General features: G+C 55.4%; 1 protein-coding gene across 1 annotated transcript; it reads left to right on the forward strand.

Moving 5' to 3' along the window:
• Positions 1-401: 401 nt before the first annotated feature.
• Positions 402-17,920, forward strand: VSX2 (visual system homeobox 2). The gene is made up of 5 exons (XM_042987769.1): positions 402-771; positions 2,075-2,159; positions 5,855-5,978; positions 16,197-16,377; positions 17,214-17,920. The coding sequence occupies exons 1-5, from the start codon at positions 402-404 to the stop codon at positions 17,537-17,539; spliced, it is 1,086 nt and encodes a 361-aa protein (XP_042843703.1). The 3' UTR covers positions 17,540-17,920.

Raw genomic sequence — 17,920 nt, forward strand, 5'->3', positions numbered from 1 at the left:
CCTGGCCCAGCCAGGCTCTGCCCAGAATCCCAAGCCACCCAGCCTCCTGGAACAGCCCTGAACCTTGTTGACTCGTTTCAGCCCCTGGGGTCCCTGCCCATGGGCGTCCTGCCGAGTCCACCCGGTGCCCGGCCCCCAGCGCCCTGGCCCCTCGGTACTGCCTGCGGCGGGAGCTGCCAGCTTTTTGGAATTCCTAATGCTCCTGGCCCCGGTGATTGGCTGCTCAGCTCTGACCCCACTTGGGCTGCCGCCTGGTTGGATAAAAGGGGAATCTCCTTGGGGCTCCAGAGCATTAGACACCGGAGGGGGCACCTGGGACCAACTTCGCGAAGCGGGGAGCCCGGCGGGGGGGTGGGGGGAGCGAAAGACCTGCGGCCTCAGCCCCTCCAAAGAACCGGGAGATGACGGGGAAAGCGGGGGAAGCGCTGAGCAAGCCCAAATCCGAGACTGTGGCCAAGAGTTCCTCGGGGGTCGCCCCGGCCAGGTGCACGGGGTTCGGCATTCAGGAGATCCTGGGCTTGAACAAGGAGCCCCCCAGCTCCCACCCGCGGGCTGCCCTCGACGGCCTGGCCCCCGGGCACTTGCTGGCGGCGCGCTCCGTGCTCAGTCCCGCAGGAGTGGGCGGCATGGGGCTGCTGGGGCCCGGGGGGCTCCCCGGCTTCTACGCGCAGCCCACCTTCCTGGAAGTGCTGTCCGACCCGCAGAGCGTCCACTTGCAGCCGCTGGGCAGAGCGTCGGGGCCGCTGGACACCAGCCAGACGGCCAGCTCGGGTAGGTGAGGGCGAGGCTGCCAGGCTGCCTGACTGGGGGCAAGAGCCGGAGCTCCGCGCCGTCGGCTTTCGCTGGCACCGCAAGGCCTCCCCCGGGCGCAAAAGTTCGCGCCTGGCCGAGGGGTCGCAGCTCCGGCCTGGGGCTGGCGCGCCCCGGGCAGGGGCCCGGAGGATGCTCCCGCTGGCCGCCTGGTTTCGGCCCCGGCGTTTCCGGCCTCCGCGCTGTTCTCTCGTCCCCTCGTCGGGCCCCGCTCTGCCCCGGCGCCAGGTTGGGGCCCCACCGGAAACCGGGCTTGGCGTGTCGGAGCCCGTGGGGCGGGCTGCGGGCCCCCAGCTCCGCTGCTCCACTGCGGCCCCGGCCTCCCGGAGGACCCTCGCTCTGTTCCGTGTGCTGGAGGCCCGGGGAAGCGGGTGCCCGCTTCGGCCCCAGCCCTGGTATCCAAAGTTGTTGTTCCTTCCTCTTTTTTCTCCGTTCCACAACGCCCACGTTGGTCACCTGGGGTTTATTTTTCACCCCACGCGCTCGGACAACCTGGCCTCTGCTGCGGCCGAAGCGGCCGCCGTTCAGTTGCTCCCAAACGCCACAATATATCCGATGCCGGCGCCTGCCGGCTCGGGGGGCCCCCGGGATGACCCCACCGCGCCCTCCCTGGACTGCTTTCCCGGCCTTGCGTCCCCACCCGCTCGGGCTCCGGCTCGTGCTCTCTCTCGGCAGTTCCCCCGATTTTTCGTTTATCTTTTTATTTATTTATTTATTTATTTATTTATTTTTATTTGGAGGGGCAACGAAAAGTGGCGCGTCGCAGTCTCTCCAGTCTCGAGCGGGGGCGCATTCTGCAGGCACGGAAAAAAGGGGCTGTGCCCGGGGAGACCCCAGCCCTTCCCGGCGCCCAGCTCCCGGCGCCTCGGCTCCGCTCCTCGGGGCCAACTTTAAGGCCCGGGGCGCCGGGGCTGCAGGCGCGGGGCAGGGCGCAGCGCCGGGATCACCGCCCGCGGGCCCCGCGACTCCCTGAGGCTGCCTCGCTCCACCGCCGTCCCTGCCCCAGGCGCGTTGGGGCCTTTGCCTCTCTTGCAACGAAATCTGTTCAAAATCTGAGGATTGGGGCGCCGGCGCGGGTACAGCCAGCCGGGTCTTAGGGATGGGGTCGCCCTCTCGGAGGGCTTCCGAGGCGGGCAGAGCAGGCCCCCGGCGCTTCCGCAGGCGGCCCGGGGTGGGGCCCTCGCGGGCTTCGGGCGCCTCAAGTCCCCGGGCGCCGGCGAGCTCTCCCCCCATCCTGCCGCATGTGCCTCCGCCCGCTTTTCAGATTCTGAAGATGTTTCCTCCAGCGACCGAAAAATGTCCAAATCGGCTTTAAACCAGACCAAGAAACGGAAGAAGCGGAGACACAGGTAAGGCCCCTGCGGCGCCTTCTGCTACCTCTTCTGCCCACCCACTCCCTGCCGTGTCCTCTGTGGGGGTCGGGTCGCTCCGACGCAATTTTCGCCGGCTCGTGAGTTGAAACCTGAGGCTGTGCCGGGGCGGGGAGACTGAACGTTGTTTGGGGACATTCGCCTGGGACCCTGGCGTCCAGCCACACTGGGCGAGGATGGTGTGTGGCCTCCGGGGAGGCGGCACGGGGCGGGCTTTTTCCTTCGGGAGAAAGGAAAGGCCAAACCCGAGCCAGAGAGGGGCAGGCGGCCCCCAGATTCGATCCCTGCACCAGCACCTTCGGAAAGCCGCGCGTACCTCCCGCGCACGCCGGTCCCTCTGCCCTCGGCCCCCGGGACCGCATTCCTCTCCCGCGGCCCCTGTCCTCTCTGCCGCACCCCCCCCCCCAGTCTTCTGCTCCCACCGTTCCCCAAATCTTGAGCGTGATACCTGCACTGATGGGAATTTTTCGTTAGGCTTCTGCTCTCTTGTGATCCTGAGAGAGTCTCTTCCCGTCCCCCAGCCTCGGTTTCCTCGTCTGTAAAATGGGGAGGGAAGGTGTGTGGACTGGCTGACCCCGCCAGCCCCAGCTGGAGTGGAGTGGGCTGCATTAGGCCACAGGCTAAAGGGAGAATTTTAAAAGATATGCCTTCAAACTGGCATTACTGGCACATTTTTGAAATGTAATAGGTGCTGAAAGGTAATTCCTGAAAAGTAAACCCTCTCCGCCCCCACCCCAGACTCTCGTTCCTGTCCACATCCACTCCACAGCTACCCGGTCCTTGTAGGAATTTATGGGGAGGTTTTTAAGGAAATAGAGAAGCAAGAACCAGAAATCTGCCCGACTGGCTGCTAGCGCTGCCTCCAGACTCCTTCCCGGTGCTCACCCTCCGGTGTGTTTCCCCAAATCTCTCTCTGCGCACCAGTCTAGGTGGGATCTCCAGAGGGTTCCTGCTGACTCTCCCGACATTTCTCCCCTGCGAGTTCTCCCTGCTGCATTCCACCCCATCCTCTTCTCCCCAATTCGTTCTCAGCCTCTTGGCACCCTTTCTCTGGGTACTTTTTTTGCATTTTCCTCTTCCTTAGCCCCTGAAAACCCCTCTATTGGCTTCCACCTTGTAAAATGGCTTTTCCTGGCCTCTAAGACCCCAATAGGTTCAGGCTGGAATGAGGGTGAACTTTGACTTGGTTTCTCAGTAACCCCAGCGGTGGTTTTGTTTTGTTTAGCTTTGTTTTGTTTTAAACGGAAGCATTGATCCTGGGTCACTTTGGACATTCATTCATCCAACACATATTCATTAGAACATTTTTTAATGCACCCATCTCGTGCTGGTCCCAGGGTGGGCAATCCTGTCAGCCTCCCTGAGCAGGGACAGACGCGGGGACCATGGAGGGAGGACAGTTCAGAGTCCGGGCTGAACTGCTTCTGTGCTGGTATGGAATGAGAAGCAGGGTTCACATAGCAAGGAGAGTTCTAGTAAAAGCATCCCCTGCATGCCGGAACAGTGTTTCTGTTCCAGGACGTGTCCTTGTGTGGCACCTGGAGCTGGCTGACCCATAGCCCAAAGTCTATGCTTAACGCTCCTGACTGTCCTCCTCTGACACTCTCCTCTCCGAGGAGATGGTTGGGAGCTTTGGAGGCTTCTCAGTGCAACAGTATAACTCACCACCTGCCCTGGGTTTCAGGTCATGTCTGGTGCACGAAAGGAGCAGATTATTAGAGATATTATTAGAACGGCGACTGATTGCCAGTGCAGCTTTTAATTAGTAAAAAATATTTTTTCCTGAACTTCTCTCACTTGAGGATTTCAGGTAAGAGACCCTAGAGTCTGGTGATGAGAGATGGGCATCTCTTTTTCTCTCTGAAATGTGCTGGGCTTAGAGAAGGGAGGAGGGATGGAGCAGAAGCCTTGGGAGTCTCTCAGATTTTGCACTTCTCTGTACTGGGAAAGCTCAGCTCTGCAGACAGGATGCAGTGGGCACCAAAAGGGGCTGGGGTTCTGCGCAAAGCCAGGAGCAGGGTTTGAATCCCACTTTGGGGATACAGGAGGCTCCCTGGAGGGCACGTGTCAACACAGGGATTCGCTCTGAGGCAGGACTAAGGGAAAGTTTGGGGGATTTGAGGTTTTATTTTGTTTTATTTTTCAATGAGAGCTCTCCCATGCAGAGGCTGGCACTTGAATGGTTCTAAATCTCTAAATCTCTAAACGTCTCTTCTTTGGTTTTGGCCAAGCCACAATACCTGTGTGACTTTGTTTCCCTAGTTTTGAAAACGGCTTGCATATTTTGATTGTTTATTTGGACGATCTCTTCCAGGGGCCCTTTAGTAAGTGACAAGAGCAAAATAGAAACCAGCAGATCTTCAAAATTCTGAAGAATTCACTTTCTGTATACATAAACATTCCATTCCCCCCTCCCAGGAGAATAGGAGAAACGATTTAGAATCAAGCCAGTCATTTTCTATAAAGGGCAGAATCTTTCTTCCTCACACATCCCTTGCATCATCCCCCAAGATATTAAAGCCGACACACCAGCACAAGGACCCACTGGGGCTTACGCCTATACTTTTCCCTTGTGTTGGGTAAGGGTGAAAGTGAGGGCCGTCAGTGAAGGATTCTAACCAACCGCCCCCCACCCCCACCCCGTGCTGGTCCCAGGGTCAGATCCCAGAGGCTCAAGCATGGAATGTACCATTTTTACAAATGGGTTTGTGGAATCTGGACTATAAGGTCTGAAAAGAGAAGAATTTGTGCCTATAAGTGGATGTGTATAGTTCATGGAAAAAAGATGGGCTCCATGAAGCCCCTGATATTGGAGGTAAAATTTTGTGTTGGACCGTATTCATTTGCACATTGGCCCAGGGCGAAAGAAAGGCTGTAGCTTGTACCAGATTTTTAAAACAGATTAGGACCCAAACAGGTCAATGGAATCTGCTCTGTGGGGAGTGGGGGCTGTGTAGGTAGGCTCTCTCAGAGTGAGAGTGACCAGAATGGACCGCCCCAAAGTGGAGGGGGTCTGCAGGCAGCTCTAAGGAGCTAGTAAATTTGGATGCTGGCAGGGGAAGGGCTGGTAAGGAGGGCGAGGTGTTGGGGTGCGTGAGAAGGTGGGAGATTCAGTTCTCAGCTGTACAGACACTGGGGTTGCAGTTGCATTTGACTTTCTGGTGGGTCTTTGAACTTGGGTGTCATTAAAAGGTCAACGACTAAATAAAAAAGGACCGACTATTATACTACTTGCTGTCTGTGAGAGGAAACTGGGAAGCAGGTCCCAGGGGGCCAGAGGCTTTAAGTTATCTGGTGAGTCCCTCACTCTGTGCTTAGAAGGAAGAAGAAGGGCTTTCTACAGTTTTCTAAAATTTCTGAACACCCTTTCCCCCAAATAGCTTCTAGAAAGACTCCCACTATGAAATGTCACCGACATTATGAAATAATGTCCTCCCAAGAAGGGCAAGGTGGATCTTCAGTGTTGAATGAAGACGAGTCTAGAGTGTTAAGCTATGAGTGTGTGTAAATATATGTGAGCGTGAGTGTGTGTGTGAAGGAGTTTATGTCGGATTGTGCTGAGCCAGCCTGTATTTGGGGTCTGTCCAGGTGGCATAGAGGAGGTCCATTCTATCCTCTCTGGAACAGTGTCTTTCAGTTGCTGGATCCTGAGTGTGTGATTTTACTCCCCTTAGGACAATCTTTACTTCCTACCAGCTAGAGGAGCTGGAGAAGGCATTCAATGAAGCCCACTACCCAGATGTCTATGCCCGGGAGATGCTGGCCATGAAAACGGAGCTGCCAGAAGACAGGATACAGGTAACAGAGCCCCAAGTCCCTCTCTCTCTCTTTCCCCACCCTCGGAGGCATTGACTGCCCCAGGCTCCCGGACACCTGTGACCCCATCTCCCACCCCCCTGCTATGGGTCCTTATGAATGACAGTTCATTTAAGCTGACAGGTATTTGCTCAACACCCACCATGTGACGTGGGCACTGTTGGGGACAAGAGACTTAGATGACGTAGCCTGGCCTGCTGTTCCAGACCCTAGGCTTCCTGAGGCGTATGTCAGGCAGACCGTGAAGGGCCCTGTGGTGGGAAAAGGAGTGCTGGGTGGGTCATGGGCTCTCAGTGGGGTCTTTGTTGTGGTCAATATCTCTTAGGACAGCTAAATGTCTGCTCCAAGGCCAGGGGTGGGGAGAGGGGGAGAGTGGCTTCTAGCCCTGACCCCATTCTGTTTCCCTTTCTTCCACTCCCCTGACCCATGAAGAAAAGGTTGCCCCCTCCCTTTCTGTCTACTCCCCACCACGTCCATCCACCCATCCACCAGAAGCTTCTTCTTCCTCTCACACGTGAACAGCTGGCCCTGCCCTGTGGCTGGGGACTTGTGCCTGTAAGTGTGGCTCATTGTTTTGTTTTTTTAAGATTTTATTTTTAAGTAATCTCCACACCCAACATGGGGCTTGAACTTACAGCCCTGGGATCAAGAATCACATGTTCCACTGACTGAGCCAGCCAGGTACGCCTCTCCTAGAGAGTTTTGCGGCATAACCGGCCATGGGTCTGGACAGGAGTGTTCTCAGCTGTGGTGGGTGCAGGGCTTCCCTTCATCAGCAGGAAGACCTTCCCAAGGCCAGAACATCACTAGCTGGGCAGGGGTGTGGCTGCTTAATGGTTTCTCTGGGAGGAGATGAAGTCGGATGGTTTTCTAGGCAGGGCCTCCATGAGGCAGAAGAAGTGAGTGTGGTAGGAGGAGAAACATTTCCAGATTTGGATTTGCCTCAACTGGATCACATCCTTAAATGAAAGCTGCTCCCGTCAGTGGAATGGTCCAGAACAGTGCACTGCTAAGGCTGGGAAAAGTTGTTGATAGGGGGTGTCCTGACTTCCTGAAACCCCTCCCAGTCAAGAACCCTGGGTCTCCAGGTGGGATGTGTGCTGGGGGGAGAAGGAACCAGATAAGTTGTGGGTTGTTTTGTGTTCTCTCATTGGACAACCCGAGAATTGGAAATGAGACATGAGCTACTTTTCCAGAAGAGTCTTCCTCTCCCCTGGAAAGTGATATGGAATTTCAGCCAGTAGCTTTAGACGTTGGCACTAACAATGAGCTCAATTACTCATAAGCAGATTATCTGTTTGGTACATTATCCATGGTGGCCTGGATCCGTCATCCCCCACCCAACTGGGTCCAGTGGGGTAAGCCTGGGTGTGGATTCTGAGTCGTATGTGTGCGCGTGTGTGTGCATGTGCGCGTGCGCGTGTGTGTAAGCCAAGGCCCAATCCAATCAATGTGCAGTGGTAACCCATACCTGGCCCTTCCTTAGCACAAAGTTGGCTATTACGAGCGGCTGGGGTGGACGGCTGAAAAATTCCCCTGTTGTCAGGCCTCACTTTTGCACCACTGACCAGTAGGAAGGAACAACTGTCTCTTGCGGTGGGTCGTCCTAAAATCTGTTTGGCCGTGGCGGTGACGGTGGTGATGGTGGGTGGGAGTGTGTGAGGGATTTGGGGGAAAGCTCTTCCTCAGCTGTTACTGCGGTTGCCACAGATGCCTCCCCCCCCTCCCCTTCTCTAAGTTGCCTGGGGGCGGTGGGGGGGGGGGCATCTATCCGTGGCGCGTCTGAAGCTGCAGGAACCAGCAAGGAGGAACTAGGGTGTGGAGTAAATTGATTGCCCTTGGGACTGTGAGGACTGTAGAAATGGGAGAATGGAGACAAGAATCTCTCAGTCTTTGAGCATCACAGGGTTCTTTGGCTAAATGCTGCCTCCAGGAGGTGTTTGTGAGCTGTTAAATGTCCTTGCCCCAGGTGGCGCTGGGGGAGAAAGCCTTAGCATGTGTCAGTGACAGTCACAGCTGTCATTTACAGAGCAGTCTCCATGTGCAGGTGTTCTGAAGACATGACGTGCACAGGGCAAGGGAGTAGGTAGGGTGATTAGGGGCACTGTTTCGGAGCCAAACACATCCTGGCTTCACCATTCCCAGCTGAGTGACCGGACAAGTCACTTCACCTTGCAGAGCCTCTGGTTCCTGTAAAATGGGGATGATGGTGACACCGGCCTGTTGTGCAGATGCTATGCGCCGTGCATAATGAATTCCGCGTGATGCCCGGGCAAATGCCCAGTGCTCACTCCATTTCAGCGCTGATCTCATTAAATCCTGGTGACAACTGAGGAAACGGAAGCACAGCAACTTGCCCAAGGCCACACAGCTAGCAAGTGGGGGGGCACAGGGTTCGAACCCGGGTCTGCGTCTAAAGCCCGGAAGTTCACCACCTCCTCTTGAGCTTGAAGCCTGTGCTTTGACTTGAAGCTGGGGGAACAGAGATGGTTTGAGGTCAGGTGGGGACCTATATCAAACCTTTATAGAGGGGCGCCTGGGTGGCTCAGTCGGTTAAGCGTCCGACTTCGGCTCAGGTCATGATCTCGCGGTCCCTGAGTTCGAGCCCCGCATCGGGCTCTGTGCTGACTGCTCAGAGCCTGGAGCCTGTTTCAGATTCTGTGTCTCCCTCTCTCTCTGACCCTCCCCCGTTCATGCTCTGTCTCTCTCTGTCTCAAAAATAAATAAACGTTAAAAAAAATTTTTTATAAAAAAAACCTTTATAGAAATAACCAATATTGGGCACCTGGGTGGCTCAGTCAGTTAACGGTCTGACTCTTGATTTCAGCTCAGGTCATGATCTTGCGGTTTCATGAGTTTAAGCTCCGCGCTGGGCTCTGCGCAGGCAGTGTGGAGCCTGCTGGGGATTTTCTCTCTCCCTCTCTCTCTACTCCCTCCCCACTCACACTGTCTCTCTCAAAAAAATAACCAAAATTTGTTTGAGTACCAGACATTATTCTTAAAGAAAAAAACCCTCAAAAACACACTCATAAAAAAATTTTTTTTGAATGGGCACATTCTTGTATATAAATTCATGGTTTGGATTCTCTGACTAGTGCTGTTCCATTCTGACTTTTTTTTTTTTTTTTTTTTTTTTTAGTTTTATTTATTTTGAGAGACAGAGAGAGCAACCGGGGGAGGGCAGAGAGAGAAGGAGAGAAAGAATCCCAAGCACTGAAAGTGCAGAGCCTGATGAGGGGCTGGAACTCACGAACCGTGAGATCATGACTTGAGCTGAAATCTAGAGTCGGATGCTTAACCGACTGAAGCACCCAGGTGTCCCCCATTCTGCCTCTTTTAAAGGGATCCCTGCCCAAGGCTAGGGAACAAAGTTTTAAGGAATTTTACTCCAGAAGATAGAAGATGTACCTTGACAGAAGGCTGCAGGGTGTCTCAGCCTGGAACATTTATTAGCATCCCAGGGCAGCTTTGGAAGACACCCATGCTGGGCTCCCAAGCCCAGCTCCCAAGCCCAAACCTGGGCATCTGTATGTTTTTAAAGCTCTCCAGGTGATTGTGGGCAGCCAAAGTAAAAACGCTGGGACAGAGGCTCAGGAAAGGAGTTTCTGCGTTTCAAGTGGGTTCATATGAGTGGAGGGAAGTAGAGTTTGGGGTGACAGGACGGGATGCGGAACAAGATGACCTGTCAGGTGTGCACGGAAGGATGCTGCCTGGGCTACTGGGAAATGTGGGCAAAGCCGCCCCCTACTGGACGTCAGAGGCTGCAGCAAGGCCCAGCTTCTCTGAGCTTGAAGCTGGGACAGGAAGGGAGACGCTGAAATATGGTGTCAGGAATGCTGAGCGCATGTGGAGTGTTAAGTCATTAAATCACTGCAGCAACGAGCCCAAATTAATCAGCTTCCAGCCGGAGGAGAGAGGAAAGAAGCTGGGTGAATGTGATGGGAACTGCCACATGGCCGACAGAGCCAGGCCTGACGGTAGGAAGACAAGGTTGGAGGGCGGGGCCTGGGGAGGCAAGTGCCCAGAATGTGCAAGGAGCGTCCATTGTACAAGATGTCTCCTTTAGGGGGGACAGTCCTGGAAAAACCACAGAGGGTCTCCTGGGAGACCTTTGAGGGAAGGAGCCCTGGGCATGTTGTCCGGTGGGAATGCAAAGATGGGAGCTTCCAGGACAGGAAAGAAGCCATGGGCACAACCACAGCTGCTCACGCTGGCCACACGCACAGCGAGAGGAATGGCTGACAGCCTTGCCTGGTCTGCTCCGAGTACGCCCTATGGCAGAAGAGCACCTGTTTGGCAAGTACCCCTCCCCAGGTCCAGTCTATCAATGGAGGCACACACTCTTGGGACCCTCTCTGCCAGTTGTGGAGGCACCTGCCAGACTAGCTGTTGACAGCCAGAGGCATCCTACTGGGCATTCTGAGCGCTGCTGGGGCACCACCTCTGAGGGGAAATGCACCAGGAAACCCAGATCCTTTCCCAAGCCGGAAGTTCTTGCCTGGAGTGCCAAATCCGGCGACTATGGGCGTCACTTTGGGTCCCTGCTCAGGCACTCAGAGCCCTGCAGTGTCAGGCAGGTGAGGACCGTGACCTTTACACAGGTTCTGCTGAAGAGTTCCAGACCTGACCGTCGCATGAGAGGGGCAGTCTCTTCTGGAAAGTGGGCAGCCAGGAAACTGAAGGAGCGAGCGACTGAAGGAGTATTCGGCGCTTGCCAGAACCAAGAAACCAAGTAGGGAAAAAGATCTAAATGCTTAGAAGGAACCTCAGAGGTGGGAGCGGGGCCAGGAAGGACCTGGCTTTAGGTAAAAAGTTTTCCACTGAGCATTTTCTGGAAAGCAGAACCTCGTCTTGCTGCACATTTATCCACAGAATTCATCCAGCATCAGGCCAGGGTTCTTTAATTATTATTACGTGCCAGCCATTTCCCATGCACTGTTACATTTCATGTTTATAACAAACCTTCAAGAGGGTGGTATTACAGGACAGATGAGGCACTCAAAGCTCGAAAGGCTAAGAAATGCACCCAAGATCACCAAGACCGTTGGAGGCAGAGCAAGGATCTCCAACCTAGGCTTCCTAGCTTCTGATCATGGCCAATTTGCAGGGCCTAGGCTTCCTAGCTTCTGATCACGGCCAATTTGCAGGGAGCGTTGGGCACCTGCATGGGTGTTCTCTTGCATTTGAGCCTCAAGGGCCTGCAATACCTTACACATGTGCTGAGAGCGGCAGGGAAATCCGTTGGGCCCTCTGGATGCCTAAGGGGAAACCAGAGGCTGTCTGTATTAAAATAGCATGGTTTGAAGTTTGGATCTGTCTCTCTGCCCCTCTCCTGGAGTTATTATTGTCAGTCCAGCCTTGCTAAAGGGCATGCAGAGGAGGCCAGAGGGGCAGGTAATGCTGTTGATTAACGTTCCCTCTGGGCAGACTCCTGCTGCTATTCTGTGCCTCCATTGAAATAACAAGTAGCACTTCCTGAACACCTCCCTTCTGTGTGATGAGCATGGATGTTAGAAACTTTCACTTCTGTCATTAATCCTCAAACAACCCTGAAAAATAGGTATTATTTTATATTTGAAGAGATGGAGACTGAGAGAAGGCAAGGAACTTGCCCCAAGTCACACAGCAGTCGTGGTCACAGCTGAGAATTCCAGTTCAGGACTGTCTGCCTTCAGTGCTTCTCGTACACTTCAAAGTTCTGTACACATGCTGGTTGCTTCCAGGAAGGGAAGAGAAAGGCAAATATGAAGAGTGGTTAGGGTTAATGCTCATTCCTTGTCCACTTCCCTCCGAGGCACCACCGCCACTGCGTCCCTGCCAACTGTCCTAAAAAGAAATTGTTTTGGCTGTCCAGGTTTCCTCCATAAATTGGAGCAGCATCTGGTCTTTGCAGAGAGCCAGGCATTCCAGGAGCCCATAACCGAGGGTCCGGATGACTCCTGGTTTGAACGACCAGCTGGCACCAACTCCCCTGGGGATGTCTGTGGGCAAAGTCTGATCTGCAGACCGGTTATTCATTTGCCCAAATTAGGAGACCCAGGAAAATGGTTCTGTTTATAGGCCCCAGAGATAATCTGAATCCCAAGTCTGTACCCCCTTCTTTAGTGTTCCTATAAAAATGCTGTTTCCATGTGAGAGCCCTGCCCCCCGCCAGCTCCCTGCCCCCCGCCCCCCACCCCAAGCACCAGTGCTCATGGAATCCAGAGGAAGTCAGAGCGCTGCATCTTCCCAGGCATCCACACTGGGGCGGGTGGGGTGTTTCTGCCTTTGCATGCTCCACAATCCCTTCTCCAGAATCCATAATGCCAAACCATGCTGAAAACAGGGTTCTTTCCTACGTGTGTCATCCAAAACTCACTAATGGCAAAAACCAGACCCAACTTTATGCTCTTTATTATTCCCTATGCTTTTATTTATCTGTTTTATTTTATTTTTTTAAATGTTTTATTTATTTTTGAGAGAGAGAGACAGAGCCTGAGCAGGGGAGGGGCAGAGAGAGGAGACACAGAATCCAAGGCAGGCAGGCAGGCAGGCAGGCTCCAGGCTCTGAGCTGTCAGCGCAAAGCCCAATGCGGGGCTCGAACTCACGAACCATGAGATCATGACCTGAGCTGAAGTCAGACTCTTAACCGACTGAGCCACTCAGGGGCCCCTATTTATCCCTTTTAGTATGAATATGTATATGCTTTGCTGCAGAAATCCAAACTAGTGAGTTTGATTATGGGTGTGCTGCTGCAGTAGAATGCCATGTAATGGTGGTATTTACATCACATTTTCTTTCTAAAATCCAAAACATGGTGGAGTCTGGCTGCATGGGTTCCAGTTAAGAGGTTGTGGTCTTGTTGTTTTATAATGCACTATATTCAAGCAAGAAGGTTAGCTCCTGACCAGGAAGTAAATGTCTGACTTAGATTCAAAAAGAAAGCCTTCCCAACTCTCTGTGGTCAGACTCGGTGCCTCGCTCCATCGCCAACGGCTTCATCCTTCTGCCTTCTCTGAGAGGTGGATGAAACCAGAAGTCACTTACATTTTTATGTGAATTAGTCCTTTTAGATTTATCCTCCATGGAACAAGGCAGCTTGAGACAAGTGGGTACTTATAGAGGGCCACCGAGGGCTATTGGGAAGGAAGACAGGACAAGACAGAGGTCTCACAAATCGCAGGCACTGGGGTTGGCAGATAGTCGGGCAGAGTGCCTGCAGGACAGACAGGTGGCGCTGGGGAGGGATCTAAACAGCTTAGAGCCAGGCCAGGACGATGGGCGAGGTAGCCTGGGCTTGCATTGCTGATCTCCGCTCTGTAGCACACGAAGCACAGCCATCTAGTGGCTTTCAAATTGCATAAACCCTTTCCTTGGCAGGGGCCCTCCTGGTGGTCCTGGGTCCAGACCAGGGGAAAGGTCCCGCACATTGGCTCCGCAGCTCTCCAGGAGGGCCCGAGCAGGAACGGCAGGTGCCAAACCCGGTGGTGGCAAAAGTGCAGCTCGCCGCAGGCAGCTCCACCCAGGGTGGAACGAGAGACAGTTTTCTAATTGCGGGTGGCGAGGCCCAGGGCGTCTTGGGCCTCTTCTCTCCCATTTTTATGGGTTCCTGGTTGTTTACAAATGGAGATGTTTCAAAACAGGGTCACACACATTTGGGTCTATTTAAAGGTGTGCGTGGAGCGTGCGGTCTTTCCGCAGCCCCGCAGAGGGTGTCTGTGACCACCGGGCTTTGGGGAGGTTGTCAGGAGGCGAGGCGGGGCTGCCGGGGCGCCCTCTGCTGGAGGCGGCCGGCCGCGCGCAGCCGTAGACTCGCGGCTACCTGGGGCCGTCGGGGCTCTCACTGCGCCACATAGCGGCGGCGGCGGGAACGGCGGGGGCGTGCGGATCCGAACCCCCGCCCGGGGCCTCCCGGCGGCCGAGGCAGCAAAGGGTTAAACTGTCAGCGGCGCGATGTTAAACAGGTGTCAAAGGCGCCCCATATATCTGCAGATTGAAATCAAATTCTTTGCCGTATAAAAAGATAAATTACCCAGGCGCTGCCGCGCGTCCCACTCATCACGCCAGCGCCAGACGGCAAGCAATTTTTTTTTTTAATGTGCTAACGACCTAATCAAGCAATCAAGTCGGAGAAGATTGCAGAGTGACCCGGGCAGCCATCTGCCGGCGAGCCCCGCATTCATTTCCCGCGCCCCCGCGCGGGGTGGGGGCTGGGGTGGGAGCTGCCGGGAGGAAGAGGGGAAAAAATCCTAAACAAATTAACACCCAATTTTCCCCGTCTAATTAGTTAAATGAGAAGTGTTTGGGGTCCCCCGGGGAGGGGGAGCGGCTCGCGGCGCGGCTCGCGCTGCCTCCCCAGCATTAATTAGTGCGGGTCAATGCCGCGGCTCCCGAGAGAGCAGCCGCTTTAATTTCCCGTGATATTTCAGTGCCTGAGGCCCATCGATTCAAACAGAAATTAACTTATTTTTCAATCAGCCCAGGGCTGCCCCTGGGGGTGACTCTTCTTTTGCCGCCTCCTGAATAGAGCTGGAGCAATTTTTCATCAAAAGCTGAAACCTCCGCCTCCGGGGGAGGGGAGGGGCCCGGAGGGAAGGGCGGGGGACCGGGCGCAGGCGAGGGAATGGAAATCGCAGAGGAAACTAATAGATTTTCCCAGAACCCGCCTCTGTCCTCCCCCTCAGCCCCCCACTTCCCAGGGCGTCTCGGCCGTCTCGCCATCCCGGGGGTGAGGGCCCGGAGGGGCTGTGAGGGGGCCAAGAGGGGGCCGTTGGCCGGGCCTGGGATCCTAACAGCGCCCACTGGTTTCTCCAGGGCCTCTCACCTGCTTGAGGGACAGTGCAGCTGTCCCTAGCGCTGACTCCTGGCAGCTGCCGGAAATCTCAGAAAAGCTGCTTTGGGAGACCAAAGAATCTCCCTTCCCCCAAGCACCGGCTTGGAGTGCTATGGACACCCCGAGGGTACCCCATGCCCTGTACCAGTCAGCTTTGGGGCCAGAGAAACAATCTCTAGGGTGCCCCCCACTGCACCTTCCTAGGTCTGCACCCCACTTTCTCTGCACACCAGGAGAATTTTGTCTTCTAACCTGAGGGATGGATGCCCAGCTTCCCTAAATGTCATTCAGGGTTAGATCCAAAACTGTGGGGGAGAGGGTGAATGGAGGATGCAGGGCAGAGGAGGGCTTAGCCAGGACAGGGCAGAGAAAGGGGGCTGACTCAGGCCTCCTGGGAGTGTGTCCCCCGGCTTCCTGATCCCTAGGTGCAATGCCCTTTGCTGCCTGGGTCCACACTCGCTCGCTTCCCAGACAGCTCTGGCCCCTGGAGTTGTGGTGGAGAGGGAGCCCTGAACAAGAGGTGCGGTTAGTCCAGCCCTTGGAAGGCATTTGTCCCTCTGCGAGTCACAAAGAGATTCTGTTTATATGCTGGAGGCATGCACACTTGCAAGAGAGCTATCCAGGTGGGGCTTCTCAGAGGCGAACTGAGGACCATGCTGGGGACTGTCCACCTGCAAGACCCTGTCATGAGGCCTCTATTCCATCACCTTAGAACTGCTTCGATTTAAAAAAGAAAAAGGGGCGCCTGAGTGGCTCAGTCCGTTGAGCGTCCCGACTTCGGCTCAGGTCATGATCTCACAGTTCGTGAGTTCGAGCCTGCTTCCAATTCTGTGTCTCCCTCTCTCTCTGCCCCTCCCCCACTCACAATGTGTCTCTCTCTGTCTCTCAAAAATGAATAAACGTTAAAGAATTTTTTTAAAGAAAAAAGAAAAAGAGGGGCACCCGAGTGGCTCATTGGGTTGAGTGTCTGACCTCAGTTCAGGACGTGATCACCTGGTTCTCAGGAGTTCTAGCCTCCGCTAGGGCTCTCTGCTGTCATTGCAGAGACTACTTCGGATCCTCTCTCCCCATCGCTCTCTGCCCCTCCCCCGCTCGCACTCTCTATTCCGCTCTCAAAAATAAAAAAAAACATTAAAAAAAAATTCACCCATCATATTCTTACAGGACTGGGTGTCCTCATTCTGGGCACTCGGAGCCTGGAGGAACCCCAGGGGCACCATGGGGCGGGTGAGCTTAAGTAAGGACACCCTGCTGGAGAGACCAGCCTCACAAGGGGATGCAGCTGCCAGCAAAGGGGTGGGGACCTTCCCAGTGGGCACACTGAGGTAAGGGACTGGCCTCAGCGTCTCTCAGAACACGCCCCTGACCTGTTCATCCTCACTTGCAGGTCTGGTTCCAGAACCGCAGAGCCAAGTGGAGGAAACGGGAGAAGTGCTGGGGCCGGAGCAGCGTCATGGCGGAGTACGGGCTCTATGGGGCCATGGTGCGGCACTCCATCCCCTTGCCAGAGTCTATCCTCAAGTCTGCCAAGGATGGCATCATGGACTCCTGTGCCCCGTGGCTGCTGGGTAAGAGCCCGCACCCTCCTTGGGGCCCTGCCCCTGTGGTGAGGAGAGCGGGCTCCCTGGAGGAGGGGACAGAACCCAGGAGCAGGGAGACCTGGCCACAACAGCCTAGCAGGACACGGGCACTCCAAAACAGGCCTCCTCGTCATCCTTAGGAGGCTCAGAGGGCCCGTTGGGCCCAGGGCTCGGTGTCTATCCCTTGTGCCCCCCTGTTGGGTGGCTAGGACTCTCATCCCTGCCAGGCCCCGGAACTTGGGTTCTTTTGTCTTCTGATAAGGGTGTGGCTGTCGCCCCAGGGTCTGTACCTTCCTCCCCCCTTGGCCAAAGGTGGGCTTGTGGTGAGTGAAACCGCCCCTCTTGAGGGTTCAGGGGACCCCTAGGTCCCTGTGGCCACCATTCTGGTTTTTCCCAAAGGACTTCTTCCCCCTTAAATCTCTCCTGCCATCTTCCCCCACCTGCCCTCAAGGCCTATGTCTGGTAAGCAGCACCAGCCTATTGTGGGGTTCTAAGATCTGGAATCCTGGGAGGGAGAGATGGGGGGGGGGCAAGTGCTATGCTTAGGAAGGGACAGAATAGGCTGCCCAGTGCTCAGGTGCCGGGGAACCTGACTTGAAGAAGCCCTCTGCAGGCCTGGTGCCCGGCTGCTGGTCTGTAGCCCCATCCCCTGGCCTCCCTCCCGCTGCCCCAGCCCCGGCCCCTGGGACTCGCGTGACTGTGGTGTGTGAAGTAAGGCTTTCTGCTCGTCCTTAATTCTGGCCTCTCTCTATCTTTGCCGTTTTCAGTTCAAGATGGCTTTCCCAGGCGCTTTTCTAAACCCGAATACCAACAATTCTTTTTAGGGATGCACAAAAAGTCGCTGGAGGCCGCAGCGGAGTCGGGGAGGAAGCCCGAGGTGGAGCGCCAGGCCCTGCCCAAACTCGACAAGATGGAGCCGGAGGAGCGGGGCCCCGACCCTCCAGCGGCCATGTCCCAGGAGGAACTGAGGGAGAACAGCATTGCGGCGCTCCGAGCCAGAGCTCAGGAGCACAGCACCAAAGTGCTGGGGACTGTGTCTGGGCCCGACAGCCTGGCCCGGAATACCGAGGAGCCAGAGGAGGAGGACGCCATGGAAGAAGACAGGCCAGCGGAGAAGCTGAGTCCACCACAGCTTGAGGACATGGCTTAGGTCAAGGGCACGCAGCTACCAGAGCCCCAGGACTCTGCTCTCTTCGGGGCCTGTGGTGTCAGGAGGTGTTCTCTGAGGCAGGGCCCGGGCCTGGCCTCTGCCCCCCTCCCCCGGCCCCACAGGCCCTCCATGACCCCCGGGGTGACTTCAGGCACAACTCAGTTCTGGCCGAGGCTTTGGGCCACGCGGAGACACCCCCTATCTGGTCTTGACCTCTCCAGCATCCTCCCCTTCACCCCAACAGCCCTGCCTCAGAAGCCTTCTTGCTGTCCCAAACCACCCCTTCAAGCCGCTTTCACTCAATCCCTTGGCGACTCTCCCTGTCCAAATCCACCCCTTACTCTCTGTTCTCTCGCTTGCAAGAGCCTCCCCTTCCCAGCT

This window comes from Panthera tigris, chromosome B3, assembly GCF_018350195.1.
Source record: "Panthera tigris isolate Pti1 chromosome B3, P.tigris_Pti1_mat1.1, whole genome shotgun sequence".
Classification (NCBI taxonomy): Eukaryota; Metazoa; Chordata; class Mammalia; order Carnivora; family Felidae; genus Panthera; species Panthera tigris.

Coding starts and splice junctions, on each gene's coding strand:
- VSX2 (XM_042987769.1), top strand. CDS start 402: ATGACGGGGAAAGCGGGGGAAGCGCTGAGCAAGCCCAAATCCGAGACT. Junction 5,979..16,196: donor TGCCAGAAGACAGGATACAG/GTAACAGAGCCC, acceptor CCTCACTTGCAG/GTCTGGTTCCAGAACCGCAG. Junction 16,378..17,213: donor CTGTGCCCCGTGGCTGCTGG/GTAAGAGCCCGC, acceptor AATTCTTTTTAG/GGATGCACAAAAAGTCGCTG.